At 39.3% G+C, this 18365-nt stretch overlaps 1 protein-coding gene and 1 non-coding gene across 2 annotated transcripts; both read right to left on the bottom strand.

The window, feature by feature from the left end:
• Window positions 1–1672: 1672 nt before the first annotated feature.
• ddx54 (DEAD (Asp-Glu-Ala-Asp) box polypeptide 54) lies at window positions 1673–8645 on the bottom strand. Its single transcript, XM_077623537.1, has 20 exons — window positions 8395–8645; window positions 7912–8038; window positions 7513–7583; window positions 7243–7431; window positions 7122–7171; window positions 6996–7037; window positions 6826–6921; window positions 6628–6749; window positions 5916–5977; window positions 5707–5838; window positions 5417–5627; window positions 4652–4783; window positions 4357–4578; window positions 4198–4271; window positions 3593–3790; window positions 2798–2949; window positions 2610–2723; window positions 2425–2535; window positions 2211–2305; window positions 1673–2109 (listed from the first exon to the last, which is right to left on the bottom strand). The coding sequence occupies exons 1-20, from the start codon at window positions 8512–8514 to the stop codon at window positions 1859–1861; spliced, it is 2571 nt and encodes an 856-aa protein (XP_077479663.1). The 5' UTR covers window positions 8515–8645; the 3' UTR covers window positions 1673–1858.
• Window positions 8212–8283, bottom strand: trnac-gca (transfer RNA cysteine (anticodon GCA)). The gene has a single exon. It is a non-coding gene; the product is annotated as a tRNA-Cys (tRNA).
• Window positions 8646–18365: the final 9720 nt, after the last annotated feature.

Genomic DNA, 18365 nt, shown 5'->3' with positions numbered 1-18365 from the left:
AAAAAATATATATTCAAAAAATGGATAAAAAAAACTAGAATACTATAAAATACTCTTTTTTCAATTTTAAATAGTGAGTCTATGTAAAAAAACATTTATTAAGAGTCATGTCATGAATAAAGGAAATCATAGTTAATACACCCCAATTACAATTACTGCAATTACAATTAGAACAATTCCAATCAGGTTTTGCCCTGTGAGCTTGGTAGTTGGTGTCTTTTTTTAAAATACATATCACTTGTGTGCTCCCTCTTCAACTGGGAGTCAAGCCGCTGGGAGTCCAGTGACAATCGCCGTGGTTACGCAGCTGTGTTTAGACCCAACAAATAGCTACTTAACCCACCTCTGCTCATTTCTCCTTCAACTTTAGGAGCATGCACATATGAGACATGAAATGTTCACATGCGAAGAGCCTCTTGACTGCAGGCACAGTTTGACTTCTTCAAAAAAAGATAAAGATAAGATGGGACTAACCATGTCCAGATGAAGTGACGACCTGTTCTGCTTCACTTTGATTGGCATGGTGCTGATATTTCCTCTGCATGTGCTCATGTTTTGCACCTTCCCAGCATTTGGTGGGACGACATGGCTTCTCTTAAAGTGGGTGATGGATTTTTGCAGGTGATAAATCACGTTAGAATTTGACATCTAAGAAGCAGGACGAGTGTGGGATAACTTGGCCAGAAATAATGGTTAAGAATAACTCAAGATTTGAAAAAGATGAACAATTTTACTGTTATAAATGTCAATCAAAACTCTGAATATGAGTGTAAAAATGTAATGCAACTGGTGGCATAATGATTTTTAAGGATTTCAAATGAACTCAACTATAAAAGTGATCATAAAACACTAATGACAAACGTAAGTCTTTTTCTATTCAATGGTATAATCCAATATATCTTATTTCTACATTAATTTCTATGTTAATTCATAACATTTCAGTATGTTATTTATTTTTAGCATTCAAAATCAACTTCAAAAGACAAAAGCGCCATCTGGTGGCATCAATGGTTAATAAAAAGAGATGCCTTATAGGTGCTATGAAAAACTACTGCAGAAAGTGACTTCAAAATGATAGCAAACCATATTTAGGACACAAATCCCAACCCATCCAAAAAATGGACAAAGAAGCCTTAATAATGAAATTAGATTCGAATTACCCTTCTTTTCTCAGCTGCCTTTCCCCCGTAACACCCAGAATGAGCTCCCATCTCTAAGTTTCTTATTTTCTTTATTAATTATTTATGCATTATCTTTTTATAATTGCTTTTTTTCAGATATTAATCTATTTTCTTCAATTTTTAACAATTTTATGAAGGAAAATAGCCAAAAATATAATAAAAATAAAACTTCTAATACAAGTATTCTACTAATAGCCTAGTCAAGAAATGCTATCTTTCATACACCCTCTCCCTTATTTAAACATTTACTTCTGACATATTTGATCATGAAATAAGGTAATTGATTTTGAATCATAATGTAAATGTAGACGAACACCTATGACCTAATATCGGTGCATTATTTGTTAGTGGTCCCAATGCCAGTGCCTGCATTTTAGTGCCAAAAATAATAATGATTGGGCTGGAAGGAAAATGAGTGTGACTGTAATAAAACTGTTATAAACACTCATGTCCCACTCGTGTAAATTTATAAATAAAGACAAACAATGAAATTGGCGTTATACAGTTTTATTCTGACAGAAGAATTGTATTAAATACAATACAAAGAACTCAAAAGCGCACCTAAAACAACTCACTTGCAAACATTCCGAATTGGAGAGTTCACATAGTGATGCCGGGAAATCAAAATGAGCATTTCAAACTTAAAATCTTTGAATATGTTTAGTCATTGCTCATTCTTACAGTCTTTTCTTCATCTTCCCCTTCTTTTGACTGCCTCGACCAAAGCCCGACTTCTTCACCTCTCCCAGCCATTTTTTGTTTTTGGCGCGCAGGTTTTTGAGGCCACCGCCTTGCAGGAAGCGCTGCTTTTGCTCTTTCTTGCGTTTTTTCAGGATCTGTTGACTGGTCTTGAGCTCGGAGGACACCCTCTTTCCGTTTGGCAAGAACTGAGGACCCCCAGAATTCTGGCCTGGACGACGGCCGCGGCCTGGAATATGCGGACAAAATAGGATTTGATATTGTCAAGCATTTGAAATATTCAAAGTCTAACACATTATGTTTTTGCTCGAACTACAATATACACTATACCTCTTCCTGGCTTCTTCCCTCTTCCACTACCTCCTTCTCCATCTGAGCCAGGTCCAACATCATCAATTTTGTACTTCTTCTTCCATTCCTCATAGCTAAGAGCTTGTTAAGTACCACAGCAACATTTTGGCATTTAATCAAATTCAGATTCTTAACTCTTGCATATTAAAGTCAATGATCACTAGCCGACATAAAATGTAGGTCCCAAGGATACAAATTCTTCTTGTTTTTCTTCCTCTGAACGGTTTGACCACCATCAAGTTTAAGTTTCCTCTTTTGGTCCTCTTTGCCCGTGTCTACTACGAAGCGCTTTCTCTTTCGGTCCCTAAAATTTGAATTTGAAAAGTGATTTGAGTATGGGAAATGACACCACGGAAGATGTAACCATATTTTCGTCACCATTTCATAGTTCTCTTGTGCTGGTTGAGATTTCCCCCTTCGTCTCCCATGAGGTCAAGAACGGCGGCGGATGCCTGTGTTTCAAAGCCGTTGCCCTCTGCGCTCACACTTAGCCTAAAAGGGAAAACAAAATTGTGTGGAACTCTCCTCTTAAATGTCATTCATGTGACACTTGAATAGGCCATTACCCTCTTTCTGAGTTGAAGTCTTTAGGTCTGTAGGGGATGTAGAACTCCTCGTCTTTGGTCGCTGTGTGTTTGCCTCGCTTATTCTTTCGATGCTCTTCTGCTCCGTCCTGATGATACTTCCTCTTTCCACCTACCACTTCTGAGAAGACTTCCTAAGAAAAGGAAGTAAATAGACCTTAAATGCAAACTGTAAAACAAAGGCAGTAACGAGGGGAAAATGCAAAAACTTTGCCAGATGTCAACATCATTTAGATTACATGTGAAAGTGGCGGCCCGGGGGCCAAATCTGGCCCGCCGCATCATTTTGTGTGGCCCGGGAAAGTAAATCATGAGTGCCAACTTTCTGTTTTGGGATCAAATTAAAATGAAGAGTATAGATGTATATTACATTTCCTGATTTCCCCCCTTTTAAATCAATAATTGTAATTTTTTAATCCATTTTTCTGTGTTTTTAGTTCAAAAATAATTTTGTAAAATCTAAAAATATATTTTAAAAAAGCTCAAACAAACATTGTTTTCGATCTATAAAAAAAACTGAATATTCAGGGATTTTAATCCAGTTCTTTTAATCCATTTATATAAAAAAAATCTAAATATTATATCTAAAATGGTCCAGCCCACGTGAAACCAAGTTGACGTTAAAGCGGCCCGCGAACAGACCCGAGTGTGACACCCTTGATTTAGATGAAGACAGCGGCATTTTGGGGTGCTGAGAATGCTAAAATGTGATAACCCCTTCCATAAAGGAAATATATTGACTACGCTTAACCTTAAGAAATACTTTGATGTTGTTACCTGCAGCGCGTCATCCTCGTCTACGTTGTCCACGTCATCCCCGGTTGGGTTGCTGACGGGCTTACGGAGGCGGTTTTCAGCAGCTAGACTTGCTCTGTGTTTGCTGAATTTATCCACCAGGCACGAGTCTTTGGACCGCTTGGCCCGCATTACCTCGCAGGCAGTTGTCTTGCTATTGGAGTTGATTTCAAAGATGGTCTGAAAGGGGGAACATAGATGTTATAGTCGAGGTTCTCTTTGTAAAGGCGACTACTGAATATCCCAGAGTTGCAAAATGAAGGTCAGCAAAATAATGTGCAATGAATTGTGTTGACTTTTTTTAAAGAACGAATGGGAACCAGTTTCCAAATAAAGAGATAATAGAAGCAAATTACTCCTCTCTATTTAAGTCTTAAGACCAATTAACTCACCCACTTAAAAGATTAACACTTACTGTCAGGCCTCACAGTTGGAATTAATTGGATGTCTATAGTTGTAAGTGGCAACACAATGAGATAAAAGCTCTCATATGAATCTGGTATTTATATCTAATTGGTAGTAAGGTTAGTGAAAGTCCTGAAAAATGCTGTCATAAATTGACCAAAAACCATAAAATATGCACTCACCGATTTGGATTTGTAGCCCTTGATGGAATCAACTATCTGAAGGCGTTCCAGTTCAGTCTTTTCCAATCCAGACCCTTAAATTAAATTTTAAAAAAAGATAGAGGTTTTCCTCATGTCTGACGAGGAATGTCGTTGTGGACTTTGTCAGTAAAAACTCACCAAGTAAAGGATGGACGGCCATGCAGGAAATGTCCATGTTCTTGACTCGTCTGATGGACTCCGCCGAGGGGTTCGGCCGAGATTTAAGGTACTGCTTGTACGCGTTCTCCGAGATGCGGTGCAGGTTCTGCAAGTCGAGCGAGTTGTTGTGCGCCGGGATGAGGCTGGCGGCTTCGTCGTCCAGGATGGTCTGAGGCACGCGACCGAACGTTCCCTCGGAATCTACGGGAAGGAAAATATGCAATTTATGCAAATCCATTTTAGGGTTAGACGTTCGACAAACGTCTCGTCCTACCTGGGCTGTGCTCTGGTGTGGCCAGCTGCAAGGGTCTTCCTAGGAAGAGGTGAAGGTCATAGACAAAAGGCATTTCGTCTTGACAGACCATGCTATACGCCGTGCCGCTGCGCCCCGCTCGGCCCACACGACCTGACAGGTGAATTAAATTTGTGTTAGTATGCACATTCACCACATTAAAAAAAACTTTGATTCAAACATATAATAGCCAGGAATTATCCTGATGTTTAAACTGCCAATCCCACATAATATATTTCAATGAAACGCCACATCATGGACATACAAACAGTCGCAGGAAAAACTATTTTTACACATAAGTTGATGTATAATTTTTTTTAAAATATTTTATAAAATATGGGAATTAAAAAAAATACAACTAAATTTTATTACATGAAATAGAAGTAAATAAAACAAAAAAATAAAACTTTAAAAAAAAGATTGAATTAAGTAGAATAAGAATTATTATATTGGTAGAACTATGCCTTTTTTATAACAGTGAAATGGACCTTCCTAGTATTGATAACTATTGCATTTAAAAAATAATAGGCAGGTGAGCAGTTTGATACTATGTTAAATTATTTTTTCACATTTGAAATAATATTGATAAATTTAATCTCATTTTAATTCAAATTGGCAAATTGGCATTATTTAAAAATGGGAATTCCAATACAACAGATTCAGTCTCAGTATAAAAATATTAAAATAGCAAAACGTTTGTATACTAATACTGTAACCTTTCACACAGATGTTTACACCTCCACTCACCAACTCTATGCAAGAAGAGTTTTGACTTGGATGGAAAATTGTAGTTGATAACGTTGTCCAGCAACGGAATGTCAATTCCGCGAGCAGCTACGTCCGTCACAATGAGCACCATGGCTTTGCGGTGCACAAACTTCCCAATGTTGATCTTCCTAGCCGTCTGATCCAGGGCGCTATAAATGTAAGCGCACTCCATCCCTTCTGAGCACAACAGCTACACAATCCCAACTGACATCAGAATCTTGCTCAACACCGCAAGACTTTTCCGAGAGCTCTCGCGGTATTACTCTGACCTCTCTGATGTACTCTACATGATGTTTGGTGGCAGCGAAGACCACCGTCTGCTCCTGAGGCTTGGCCACGTGCCTCAGGAGGTAAAGCAGCAGCGCTGGCTTGTCGTCCAATCGTAGGTGAAAGAATGACAACTGGGGGGTGGAAGGAAGACAAGGCGATTGCAATACACAGGCACAACTGGCACACTGAAAGAATCACTTTTTTGTACCTTAATCTGGTCACTAAGTTTCGAGTCCACATCTAAACGAATCAGCACTGGTTCCGTTAGGCCTGGGAACAAAAGCCATTTTCAGATGGTAGCCATTAGGGGTTACAATCGATTTGAAATGAGCTTTCTTTTTTTTCTGATGACTATTGGATTGGATAACTTTATTCATCCCGTATTCAGGAAAATTCGTTGTCACAGTAGCAAGAGGGTGAGGATGCAGAAATAGGAAAGACATTTTAGACATAAATAGATAGGTAATAAGTAAGTTAATAAATAAATACATGAATAAATATATAAATAAGCGTGTTGCTGAAATATATACATATACACACATACATACACATGTACGTGTACATACACATATATACATACATACACATACATATATATAAGCACATATATACATACATACACGTAGATGTACATGCATGCATAAGGTAGGTCTTAACACTCCGCCATTTTTTTGTTAAAGAGTTAAATGTTCAACATGATTCAATATTCATCAAAAATTAAAGTCCCCACCCTGTGTTATGCATAAAATAGGAAAAAACTAGTAAAGGGGGTGTTGAGGAGTCAAGTGTTGTATGTTTATATAGTCTTCAACTTTTTTTAAGTACAACACTGTTGAGAACCTACCCTCGCCAAAAACTAGAGGCCCCCGGACTTGGGTTTGGGCGCACCTCTAAATTCCGTCCCTTGAACATGATCTCACCTGCTTGTGCAAACTCTACCAGCAGTTTGGGCAGCGTAGCAGAGAAGAGCAAAGTCTGTCTGGTGTCAGGAAGCCTCCTGATAATCTCCTGGAGCTGCTCGGCGAAGCCCATCTCAAACAGCCTGAACAGGTGAGAAATTTAGGGACACAGTTAAATATGTAACTTTATGTAAAGATAGGTGGAAAATTTAAATCTACCTGTCGGCTTCGTCAAACACCACGTATTCCACATTTTTCAACTTCAAGTTCATTTCTTGAACGACGTGCATGAGACGACCAGGTGTACCGATGATTCTGGGGGACACATTTTGATCATTAAGGGGACATTTTGCGCAACACCAAGAGCTTTAATTTTTGTTTGTACTCACATGTCAGGGTTTTCATGAAGTGCAGCAAACTGCTCCTCTAAACTAGAGGACAAAAACAAATCAATTTATGGAGTAAAACCACAACCATTTAAAACCAACAGGGAACTGGAAGTAAGAATTACATACCTGTCTCCACCGAGGATCAAGGTTGTCTTCAGTTTAGTGAATTTTCCCAACTACATTGATCAAATTGAGAGAAAATTTAATACCAGGTCTGATTGCTTTGACCTTGACCTCCTCTTTTTACCTCTTTTGTGAACTTCATAGTCTGCAGGGCCAGCTCTCTAGTGGGGGTCAGAATGAGGGCTCTTGCTCCAGTCCGGGCTTGTGGTGCCTTAAGCTTCTCGAACATGGGGACCAGAAATGCCGCCGTCTTACCGCTGCCTGTCCGAGCCATGGCCACCACATCTTTCCCGTCCAGAATGACCGGGATGGTCTGAAATGTGGAGTATGATAGGCCATATTGGGTCAACATATGTCATGAGTATTCCAGGATAAAGTGGAAGGCAAGTTTCACCTTTCTTTGGATTGGTGTGGGGACCTTGTAGCCTTTCTTCATGACGCCCTTGAAGACTGGGTAGGAAAGTCCTAATCGTACACAAGACATACAAACGTCATTACGGTGGAGTGCGGGGTTAAAATTTGGTGGTATTGACAAATGTGCCGTCATTGAGTGATGCATATATATAGTGTCTAATACAGGGGCGATCACACTTTTTTGCTTCAAGAGCTACTTTTCAATGAGCCAAGCTTAAGTTTATTGTAGTGCGATCTACCAATAGTTCCTTGGCAATCTACCGGTGGATCGCAATCTATGTAATGGGGGGCCTATTACATATATTGCAATCCACGGGTAGATTGCCTGGCCTAATACATCTGAACTGAAACTTTTTAGATTTGTTCTGGTGGCTCTCACCCATGGACTGAAATCCTCCAGATTTTTTCTTCTTCTTGTTCTGGGCTCGGACCATTTCTCTGGTGTCTGGCTCCACATCTGACAAGCAGTCTGAAGAAGGGAGAAAGGGCAATAGCTTCCCTCTGGGCTGTTGGGAATAATAATAAACGTGTATTTGATTTATAATGATACATCTTATCATACAATAATAACAATGAGTAGAGTTGCGTTGAGAATTCTGAGTTTTGTTTTAGTAATTTTTTATGTCCTAAGATATTTTGCAATGACGTGTTTTTAATTGAAAACACGGTTGGAAAAACAAGGGGGCATCCGGATTTGAACCGGAGACCTCTTGATCTGCAGTCAAATGCTCTACCACTGAGCTATACCCCCTGATACTGCTACCGACATGGTCATATCTATCATCAAACGATTCTCAGCACAGATCAGAAAAGTTAAACATGCTCTAATTAACTTAGCATCGAAAACACATTTAAGACTTACGGAAACATCATCTTTTATTTGGACATCTAGCTCAAAGTCTCCATCGTCAGAATCCACGTCAGGTTCTTTACCAGCCGTGTTTTTCCTTTTCCTGGTCGGCTTCTTCTTCTTTTGCGCCATTTTTCGTGTTTGAAAAATAACCTTTCGCAAGTGTAGTGTTTTAGGAATAAGATCTAGTTTTACGATTTCATGTTATGTAGAAAGGGGGAGCGATTAGTCAGAACACGTAAACACGTGTGGGCTTCTTCTTCGTCTTCTTTTTCTTCTTCCTTTAGCTTTTTTACTGTCAGTGATTTTAAAGCCATCTATTGGCTGTAATTGGAAGTACAGCTTTCCGCCCTTTCCAACATCTCTTGAAAGTTAGAGCGCAAAGCAGGGTAAATCAACTTTGTGTAGTATTTTTCAACAAGATATTTAAAGTGTCTAACACTACATTAAAAGCAGGAATATAAAATTAAGAAGCAAAAAACTGAATTTCATCAATCAATCAAGTGTTTATTATTCATGTCTGGTTCATTTCTCCTTCTAGCAATATAAAACACGCCAAAATGCTGCTAAAATGTCATTTTTATGAATGGTAAATGGGATTACACTTGTACAGTGCTTTTCTACCTTCAAATTTGATCACGGGAAAATGAAACGAATATTCCATAATAAAATGTGGATACCTGCCCCATATAGATCAGTGCAGGGCCGATTTTTGTTATAGGCAATGTGGGCGACCACATGGGGCACAATCTATTTGGAGCGAATGAGAACTCTCCCCTATTTTTTTTCAATTAAGTTAAACTCATCGGCAGTTGCAACGCCTTCAATGACATCTAGTTCATTTTATAATGTGCAACCTAAACTACTACAAGTAGTTTTCTCAACAGAAATGAAAATTCACAACATCAATAGTTTGTGCATGTTTACCTGGCAAAATGTCAGGTGAGTTTCTATTGCTTTGCTGCAAGCTCGCCAAGTAGGAGCATTTCTATATGTTGCATCACGTTACCATGAGAAAACCTAAGAGGACATGTGGGTGAGCCAAAGCCATGCCGCCTGTGCAACCGCTGTCACATTTATGTGGCCAGATTGCTAAAATGTGCCACAACACTGCACACATGTACAAGCCTGAAAGTACAATCTCCACTCTCCAGCATTCAATTTTATGTGTGTATTAGGGATAAAAGGTAAATTCTGAATAGATTAGCAGTACAATATATTTAGGAGGCACCGAGTAGATATGGGTTTTGATTATTTAGGTGGCAGTTAAATATGAGTTACTGTCCATTAAAGCCATCATTTGACAAAGTACCTTTTATGGTTAGGAGCCCAAATGTAAAAAACACAAGTTTTTACATGCCTTTATTTGTTTATTGACTATTTAAGGAACCTCTACCGTGGCTACCCAGATATTCTTCCATATATATCATTTTTGGGTCATTTATTTACACAGAAACAGAGTAAATATATGTAAAGGATTAAAGTGGAAAAAAATCATTTGAATAAAACTTTTTTTAACTTATGATAACTGATATTGCCCAAGGTGGTATTTGAGGTTCTTAATACAATTAAGGTAAATCCATTTTTTTCATTAATGTGACCTGTTAAAATGAAGTTTTAATTGTAAATGTATTGAAAGAACAGTACGCACAATTCAATTCAATACGTTATGCAGTAATAAACAAAAAATGCTGGTGCAAACCAATTGAGCTGTATTTTTTAAGTAGTATATACACTGTTCCTTATTTAAGGTTATATTGTATACCAATACATCCATTTATTCCAAGTGGATGATTTATTCATCCTGCTAATTCAACTGGCAAGTTGTGCCTGAAATAGAGGGAGGCAAGGTCTTCTTTTTAGGCCCACCCTAAAAGTTCTGAAAGGTGAGCACACGTAAAATAACTCAGAGATTCAGGGCTTAATTGTTCTCTGCCTATACTATAAATATTTAATGCAAAATTAAGAAGGGCAATGAACAGAAAATGATTAAAAATAATATGTTGCAAGACTGGAATGATTTTTTATTTTATGTTGAATAAAAAAACACATAAAAATATAAATTTGTATCTGCCAAGGTCTTTTAGCCCACAACTTTCTTGTTTACTAGCAACCAGAGTGATTTTTATTTTAATCACCTAGTGAAAATGTGTCCTTTGGATGATAACGCTGACACTAATATGGCAGCCAAAACATACTATTTGAAGTCAGTGGGCTGATGTACAGTAAATAAGTCAACACCATGGCAACAGCCCGCTGCTAATGCCATTCATATTCCCCCTGCAGAGCTTGGCTGCAGTGGCCTGGAGCCAAATCCGTCTCTGGGGCTGACAGGGATCCAAGCCTATGTGCTCACAAAACCCCACCAAATGCAGACAAAAAAAGAAAAAATACAAAGAAACACCGGTCGCTCTGCATCTATTTCAAAACTTGCTGTATAATTCAAGGCATGTAAAAGGTGATCAGACTATTTCTGTTTCCGAATCACTTCCACATGGTGTGACTCTGGCATTTAATGACATGATTCTGCTCATGAGTCACCAGCCGGGATGAGCTTCATGTGGCTACAAAAAGGAAATCCAAAATGTAGCATGTTTTCCTTGCTTTGTCTCTTCTCTTTTAAATCCCCTTATGGGAGCCTTCACCTTCATCCCGACACCTACGAATAACAAATTGATTCATAGCGAGGCAATGTAGGCCGTGCTAAGCTGAATGCTGAGCTTGAAAGTGTGTTTAACCTTTAAAAAAATGGCGGAAGTTGTGTCAGCAAAGGACATGTTAATGCGCAAACACTCAACGGTGGATGAGTGTATAAATGCGAGTCATTAGAGGAACAGATGTCAGAGCACGTCTCAGGTTAAATTTGACTTTAGGATGTTCCCATGCGGAGTGTGTGTGTGTGTGTGTGTGTGTGTGTGTGTGTGTGTGTGTGTGTGTGAAGCAGATGCTGCTGCCTCTAAGCCGTCGAGATTGAGAGGGGACTTTTTAAATTAAGAGATTTGTGGAGTTGATTTGTATGGGCGAACCTTTCAATAATGATGGGTTCAGTTTTCTTTCAACCTATCGATTTGTTTTTATTGTTGTCATTTGGTGGCTTTGTTGAAAAGGGTCACGTTTTATTATGCTGTATTGTCATGGTAATCTGTTTTAATATCCAATCAAGAAGTAATCGGCTTGTTTTAATTTGTTCGTTAAATGCAGCACGTATCCTCACAGGGGTCAACTAACTATGGGCACCAGGGGAAGTCTAAACTAGTTGGTAGTAGCCAATCATACCTATAGAAACAAGTTCAAAATGAACTACAACCACTGGCTAATTGGAAACCCGCAAGCAACAATGAGTGAGTCTGCAATTGATTATGTAATTAATCAGTCCTGAGGCAGAAAAAATATAAATAATGCTAGAATATCCTTAACAAATTGCATTCGGATTTGTCCAGGAATAACAGAGGTGTAGCATTTCTAGTTAGCGTCCTTCCCAAGAAGAACAACATGAAAAATTAAGTAAGCGTGGACTTGAAACCTCCCCCCAGGTGGTCTAACAGCCTTTCACAGACACACTGAAATGTTGAAGTGTCTAATCAACATGTTTTTTTCCAGGATGTGGAGGGAAACCAGAATATCAGAAGGAAAAAAACCACACAGGCACAGAGAGAACTTGCAAACTCCACAAAGGAAGAGCAAAGCCCTTGATCTCAGAAGTACGAGGCGGGGGGAATAAGGCTGAAGAGAGCAAAAAAATGAATGCCCTTCTAAGAAGAGGGCAAGATTGTCTTCTTAGCTCAGTGTGCATTACTTTCAAGCATTTTCCCAACTGATTCCACAAGCTGATTCCTATTTTTTGCCTGCTGATTTTGTACCTCTGCTTATTTTGTGTGTGAGTTTGTTTTTTAATCTCTTTGGTAATGATCTCCTTTTGTGGGGAAATTGACCAAATTGAATGACAAATACAGAACATTTAAACATTTCCAATGTTCGCTTTGACTAAAGAATTCATGACTTCATTTTAACTAAACTGAAAATTCAAATGATGCACCTTGATAGAGAGCACAAACTATTTTAAGCGATTTTCATATTTTACATCAACGTTTAATCTTCTCAATGAACATCTCCAAAGAACCTGATTTAAAAGCAGCTCCGTCGTTCCCAAAGCGAAAGGACAAATATTCCAATCTCCATGACAGACGGTACATTGTCCGAGGGGCATATCAAATGCAGACTGATATGGCTGTTCATACCAATTTCTATGGTTTGGAAAGAGGAGATATCCACTTTTGGAGCTGCAAATCTCATTAAGCCATTCTGACCTTTTGCGAAAATGTGAGAGGAGCCTCGAATGAGTAGCCATTTCTGCAAGATGCAAAATACAATCCATTTTCTCAGTCCTTAATAATTCAGCTTAAAGACATTCGTTTCACTTTTTAAAAATCATTTAAGCAAATCTTTATTCAGCAGAGTTCAAATAGCAAACTCATAGATAACAGTGGAAATATGTCATGGCAGCAGTAAAAAAAAACACTATAAACATGTTTGAGGTTCTATAAAGCATGTCCTAAAGTTTTTACACACATTAAATGATAGAATCTTGCCAAAGACGACTCAAAAATACATTATCAAGACACATCTTGATCCATAACTATTGAAAATGTTCAAAATCACATCAGTTTGCCTCTGCATAGTTGAAACCAAAGATGCAATATAACGATTCCAGTGGAAGGCAGATGACTCAGTGGAAAACATTAGTCGAGACTTGTTTTTATTGTGCGATGAGTCGGAACACGAAATTGAAGGTGGGTCAGAGAAGGAAATAAGTTCTGAAGAACATGATTCCTTTAAAATTTTACCATACAAGTTCAGAAACACCATAAGATGGCGCAGGTGAGGGAGAGAGAGCGACAGACATTGAAGCATCTTGAGCTCCATTAACATCGAATCATGGGGGTCTATTAATTGTGAATAATGGGCTATTAATTGGGAAATATCTTACACATCTGTGGTTCTCAACTTTACAAGCAAACAACCTAAGAACTTGTATATATACTTTTATAACAACAGGGTTTTTTATTGGTGCACTCTTGCCAACACTGGCAGGGGAAAAGAACACCAGTGAAAACTTTTTTGTTTCAGTTCCCGCAACATTATTAATTACTTTTTATTGGCAACACGTCATTTGTTATTCAGTCAAAACAGGCTTCAGCCAAGTGTTTTGATCAAAACAACAGCCTGACTGGTTGGTCGGACAGAAAAAAAATCAGGGGTCATAATATCAGTTTTGGAGCAATTTCCTACACAACACATATTAACCATATTTCCAATAAAGCGATTGAATTTCTTAGAAACCAAAAAAAAAAAACTAAAAGGCCAACCAGCAGAGCAATGAAAATAAACGGATGACATCACATTCACATCCTGTAAGTGACTGGCTTTCTGGCCGACAGCAAAATGGGATTAAAAAACTGTGTTTTGGATTGTAGCTTTAATGAAGTTCCATCTATTGAATTCATTGGTGATAGTGGGACTTTAAAGAAAATCCAATTAAATTGAAAATGTGCACGCACCACGTTGTGGTCTGTAACCTGCTACATTAGGTTTATGGAACTCTGTTAATGTGATGTCGCCACCCCTAGTGACAGCAGCAGATGTTGACGGGACCCCTGAGACCCCAGGCACAAAAAGAAAGCAGCCATGCACAAAATATGTGGCCACTGATTGCATCTTCAGATGCCATATGCAAACACAAGACTTTAAGGGAGCAGCTCTTATATATGCTACTTTTTAAAATGTATTTCTAATTTTTAATTTATCATTTTCTGCCTGGTCAGGACATAGATTTGCACTTGTCCACCTAAAAATTGCAGTATTTGAAAATATGAGATTAAAAATGTAACCACCCCACAGCATACTGTATATTGAATTAGTTTTACCGCAAAGCCATCTTTGATTTCAGACTACCATACTTTCCGCACTATAAAGCACATCGATATAGAAGCCGCATCTTCAATTAATGGCTTCTTTTAAAATTGGTTTCATAAATGAGGTGCACTGCAACATCATGCACAGCAGTAGTAGTAGTAGTAGTAGTAGTAGTAGTAGTAGTAGTAGTAGTAGTAGTAGTAGTAGTAGTTGTAGTAGTAGTAGTAGTAGTTGTAGTAGTAGTAGTAGTAGTTGTAGTAGTAGTAGTTGTAGTAGTAGGAGGAGGAGAAGTAGTAGTAGTAGGAGGAGGAGTAGTAGTAGTAGTTGTTGTTGTTGTAGTAGTAGATGGAGCTGTGCAAAAGGGAATTTCATATAATGCTTATCCAATATTGATCCACAATGAAGGCGCATCGGATTATAAAGCACACTGCCGTCTTTTGAGTAAGTTGAAAGCTTTTATTTGCGCTTTATAGTGCAGTTAAAATACGGTAATCCGATGCTAAAAATGTTATGGGAAAAATAGAGGTTAAATCAACTGGACCATTGACAATGGTCGCAACCCAAAGTCTACGAAAATCTCTAATTAGAACAAAAAAGTTTCTTGATGTGTTCTTCATCATTTAAAAAAAACTAACAATGTGCCAGGTTTTTGCCATGCCTGGCTGCGTCTATAAAAACGATGCGTCCTTTGTGTGTGTAAAATACAGAAATAGCACTCGTTACTGACACTGCGGCCAAAAATACGATGCGCCGTATAGTCGGTACACGAAGCAGCCTGGAATATCCCACATTGTGCTCAAAAAGAATTACTAGAAGACTGCTAATTATGTCTTCCGGGCGGCAATACACTCGTTTTTAATCTCGTGCCCTCTACAATCGAAGTGGAAGGTTATGCGTGATGACGAAGAGGGAGGCCCGAAGAACAAAATTAACTTTTCATGCATTTCCTCCACAGTGCGTTGTTACTCGCTTGTAAAGCTGCCAGCTTGCTTCTTTTTTTCCTCTTTGCTGTCTTAATTGCAATTCCATCAAGAATTTAAAACCCCACTTTCTCCCTACTTGTCAGTCTCAGTATGTGCACTCGCTGCACAGCAGAGGAGAGAAATTTATAGTGGCTATTGTGTGTCAGAATAAGCCGCCGGCTTCTCGGGGAAGACTCACTTTCATCACCGGAGCACCGCCGGACCCTCCTACTTTTCCTCACCGAATCCAAATCTCCATCCTTCCTCTCTTTTTCTGAGCTCCTTCACCGGCTTCGTCACTCAAAGGCTCGATGGATGGAGCGGCTCTGCGCTTTATAAATATATAATATCGTATAAAACAGCACCGCAACACCATGGGAGAATGAAGTAAGAAGGAAAAAAACAGACTCAAATTGCATAAAGAAGCAGCTTTGGGATCGAGATTGTTTTTGTTTCTGGGTGAGTATTGTGCTAAGCAAAATGTTTTTGTCCTAATTATCGTTGGCATCGGAAATGAAACTCTGAGTGTGGTCACACCCGGGGCCCGGCCTCTAGGGGGCCCGCTTTTAAGATGATCTTCAGAGCAATAATTGTGTTTCAGCATACCTGTCAACCTCTGCCGATAACTGCCCTTATAAATGATTATGATTCCCCTTACAAACCCCCAAAAAACCTTACAAACACCGTACGACTCGTACGGTGTTTGTAAGGTTTTTTGGTGGTTTGTAAGGGGAATCATAATCATTTATAAGGGCAGTTATCGGCAGAGGTTGACAGGTATGTTTCAGTGTCAAAAAAATCTCAGCCAACACCCACCCTCAAGTGGGTTTCGATAGGTGCCCACACATTAGAAAAGGGGGCCTCTGAGTGAAAGCTCATAAGCACCCCTCACCCCCACTACGACTTAAACCCTGACATTGATCCTTGTTTTGCGTCAATCAGTACAATCCGTTTTATTAGTCCACGCATTGTCAAATCTAGCAATATTTCATAAAATAAGGGATACACAAATGATGAATGCCACAATGGACTGCCCCCTTACATTATGCTTTAATGTCAACTAAAATGGAATTAGCCCATTCAAGTACTGAGCGTTGTATGCCATCTGATAGCAGTTGTTCTTGTGGTGCCACCTAGGATCAATGGGACCTAACCGCCATATGCTTCCCACTGCTGGCATATCTCACCGCGTTCCCCCTGTTCACACAAAAATGTGACTCACAAGTAAAGCGCACACAGGCGACAAACAACAACTCAGCTGCGCAAGAGAAATGAGAGCAAAGCTCCAGAGCACCGTAACCGGACGTTTCGTCGAAAGACGTTTGGTCCCCAAACGTCCGTTCTACCAAACGTCGGTTGACCAAGTCCTGTCGACCGGACTTGGTCAACTGGACGTTTGGTAGAACGGATGTTTGGTCGCTGGGTTCGCTCGCTGTCAAATTATGACAGAGTTTACAGTTGATATTTTGATATTAAATATTTAGATATTAAACTCACTCTCTCTCTCTCATGATTATAATTTTGAGAGCTGGTTTCAACAGTAAGAACCCGGCGACCAAACGTCCGTTCTACCAAACGTCCATTCTACCAAACGTCCGGTCGACCAAACATCCGGTCGACCAAACGAAAACGAAACCAAAAGTCTGGGGACCAAACGTCTTTCGACGAAACGTCCGAGTACCCCAGAGCACAGGCCTCTGATTGGCCGCCATTGTCCCATAATAAGGAACATCACCATGCAAACATATGGAGGTCAAACTAATGCGGGCGAGGTCTGCGGACGGGCCGTTTTTGCTTGTGGAGGGAGCTTAGTGCAAAGCCCTGCCTTATCTGCCGGCATTACAGTCTCTTAGAAAGGATTTACTTTTTAATTCTTGATTAGATGGAATTCTCTCCACAGTGTTCAAGCGTTTCGATAGGCAAGATAATAGTAGCGTGTTTGTTTGATAGTCACACACACATACACACAGCGAAACGTGTGAGGCAACCCATTTGAAGGCGAGGCTTTTAACACATTGTCCGATAGGGGCTATTGTTAGAAGCAATAGATTATCAATCAGGAATTAATCCTGATGGACGTGTGCTTGCCCCATACTTTTCATCTTCTTAATGAGAGGATTTATTTCTTGTTGTTCTATTGCAGCGGAGGGATCAAACCGCACTTTTTAAGCTATTTACTTCACTCACATTCTCTACTGCCTATCATCATTTCCTTTGCCAAGGGGGGTTGCTGAGAGTTTACGAGTGTATTCCTGCAAATTAATCTCACAAAACGGAATCATTGCTCTATATCAAATACGTGACCTACTGGAAATAAACGAATCATGTTGACCCATTTTTAAAATCTACGTATAGTGAAAAAGAGAATCAGTCAAGACTGGCTGGCAGTTAACTGGTTCGCGGATGGGGTGCATGGGATGGACCTTAAAAAGTATTGAAAATAAACTTGACCTAAACAAAGTACCATATTTTCACGACTATAAGGCGCACCGCATTATAGGGCGTACCCTCAATGAATGACACATTTTAATTTTTTTTCCATATATAAAGCACACTGGATTATAAGGCGTCATGTCTATTTTGGAGAAAATTTCAGACTTTTAAGTGCGCCTAATAATCGTGAAAATATGGTACTTCAAGCAAAGAAAAACACAAACTAACAAATCAAAACCACAAACTTACTTTGATAGGGAAAGGTTGGGAACGGGATGATGAGGAATAGGCGGGTGGCATGATTGGCAGTGGAATGGTCCGACACACAACAGGTGAAATCACACAGAAAAAAAGAACTACTAAGGGCGTATTACCACTTGCTCTGTTTGGTTTGGACGAAATAAAAAAAGTTGTTGGTGGGTACCTTTATTGGTGGGGTGAATACAAATCAGCAAACTCTGGGTCAATTAGTGACCCACCGTGGTTCGAACTAGTTTTGAAACCACACACTTTTTTGCACCCGACAGCCTTCTGTGACCACATGCATTATGGGAAATGTTTTATGGTTAGAATTGCGGTCTGTGGTTAGAGATACATCAGCTAACAAGAGTCATAGTTTAATGTGGAGTAATTGCGTGACAGAATGTCTACTGTCTATTTGAGGCAGACGCCAAC

This window comes from Stigmatopora argus, chromosome 16, assembly GCF_051989625.1.
Source record: "Stigmatopora argus isolate UIUO_Sarg chromosome 16, RoL_Sarg_1.0, whole genome shotgun sequence".
Classification (NCBI taxonomy): domain Eukaryota; kingdom Metazoa; phylum Chordata; class Actinopteri; order Syngnathiformes; family Syngnathidae; genus Stigmatopora; species Stigmatopora argus.
Note: the sequence above shows the minus strand (reverse complement) of the source record. Positions and strands in the feature narration are given on the sequence as shown.

Excerpts from the sequence above, each read along its gene's own strand:
- ddx54 (XM_077623537.1), bottom strand. The coding sequence starts at position 8,514 with ATGGCGCAAAAGAAGAAGAAGCCGACCAGGAAAAGGAAAAACACGGCT. Across the intron at positions 7,432-7,512 it reads CCACACCAATCCAAAGAAAG|ACCATCCCGGTCATTCTGGA; the intron begins GTGAAACTTGCC and ends TCCACATTTCAG. Across the intron at positions 4,784-5,416 it reads ACTCTTCTTGCATAGAGTTG|GTCGTGTGGGCCGAGCGGGG; the intron begins GTGAGTGGAGGT and ends TTCACCTGTCAG.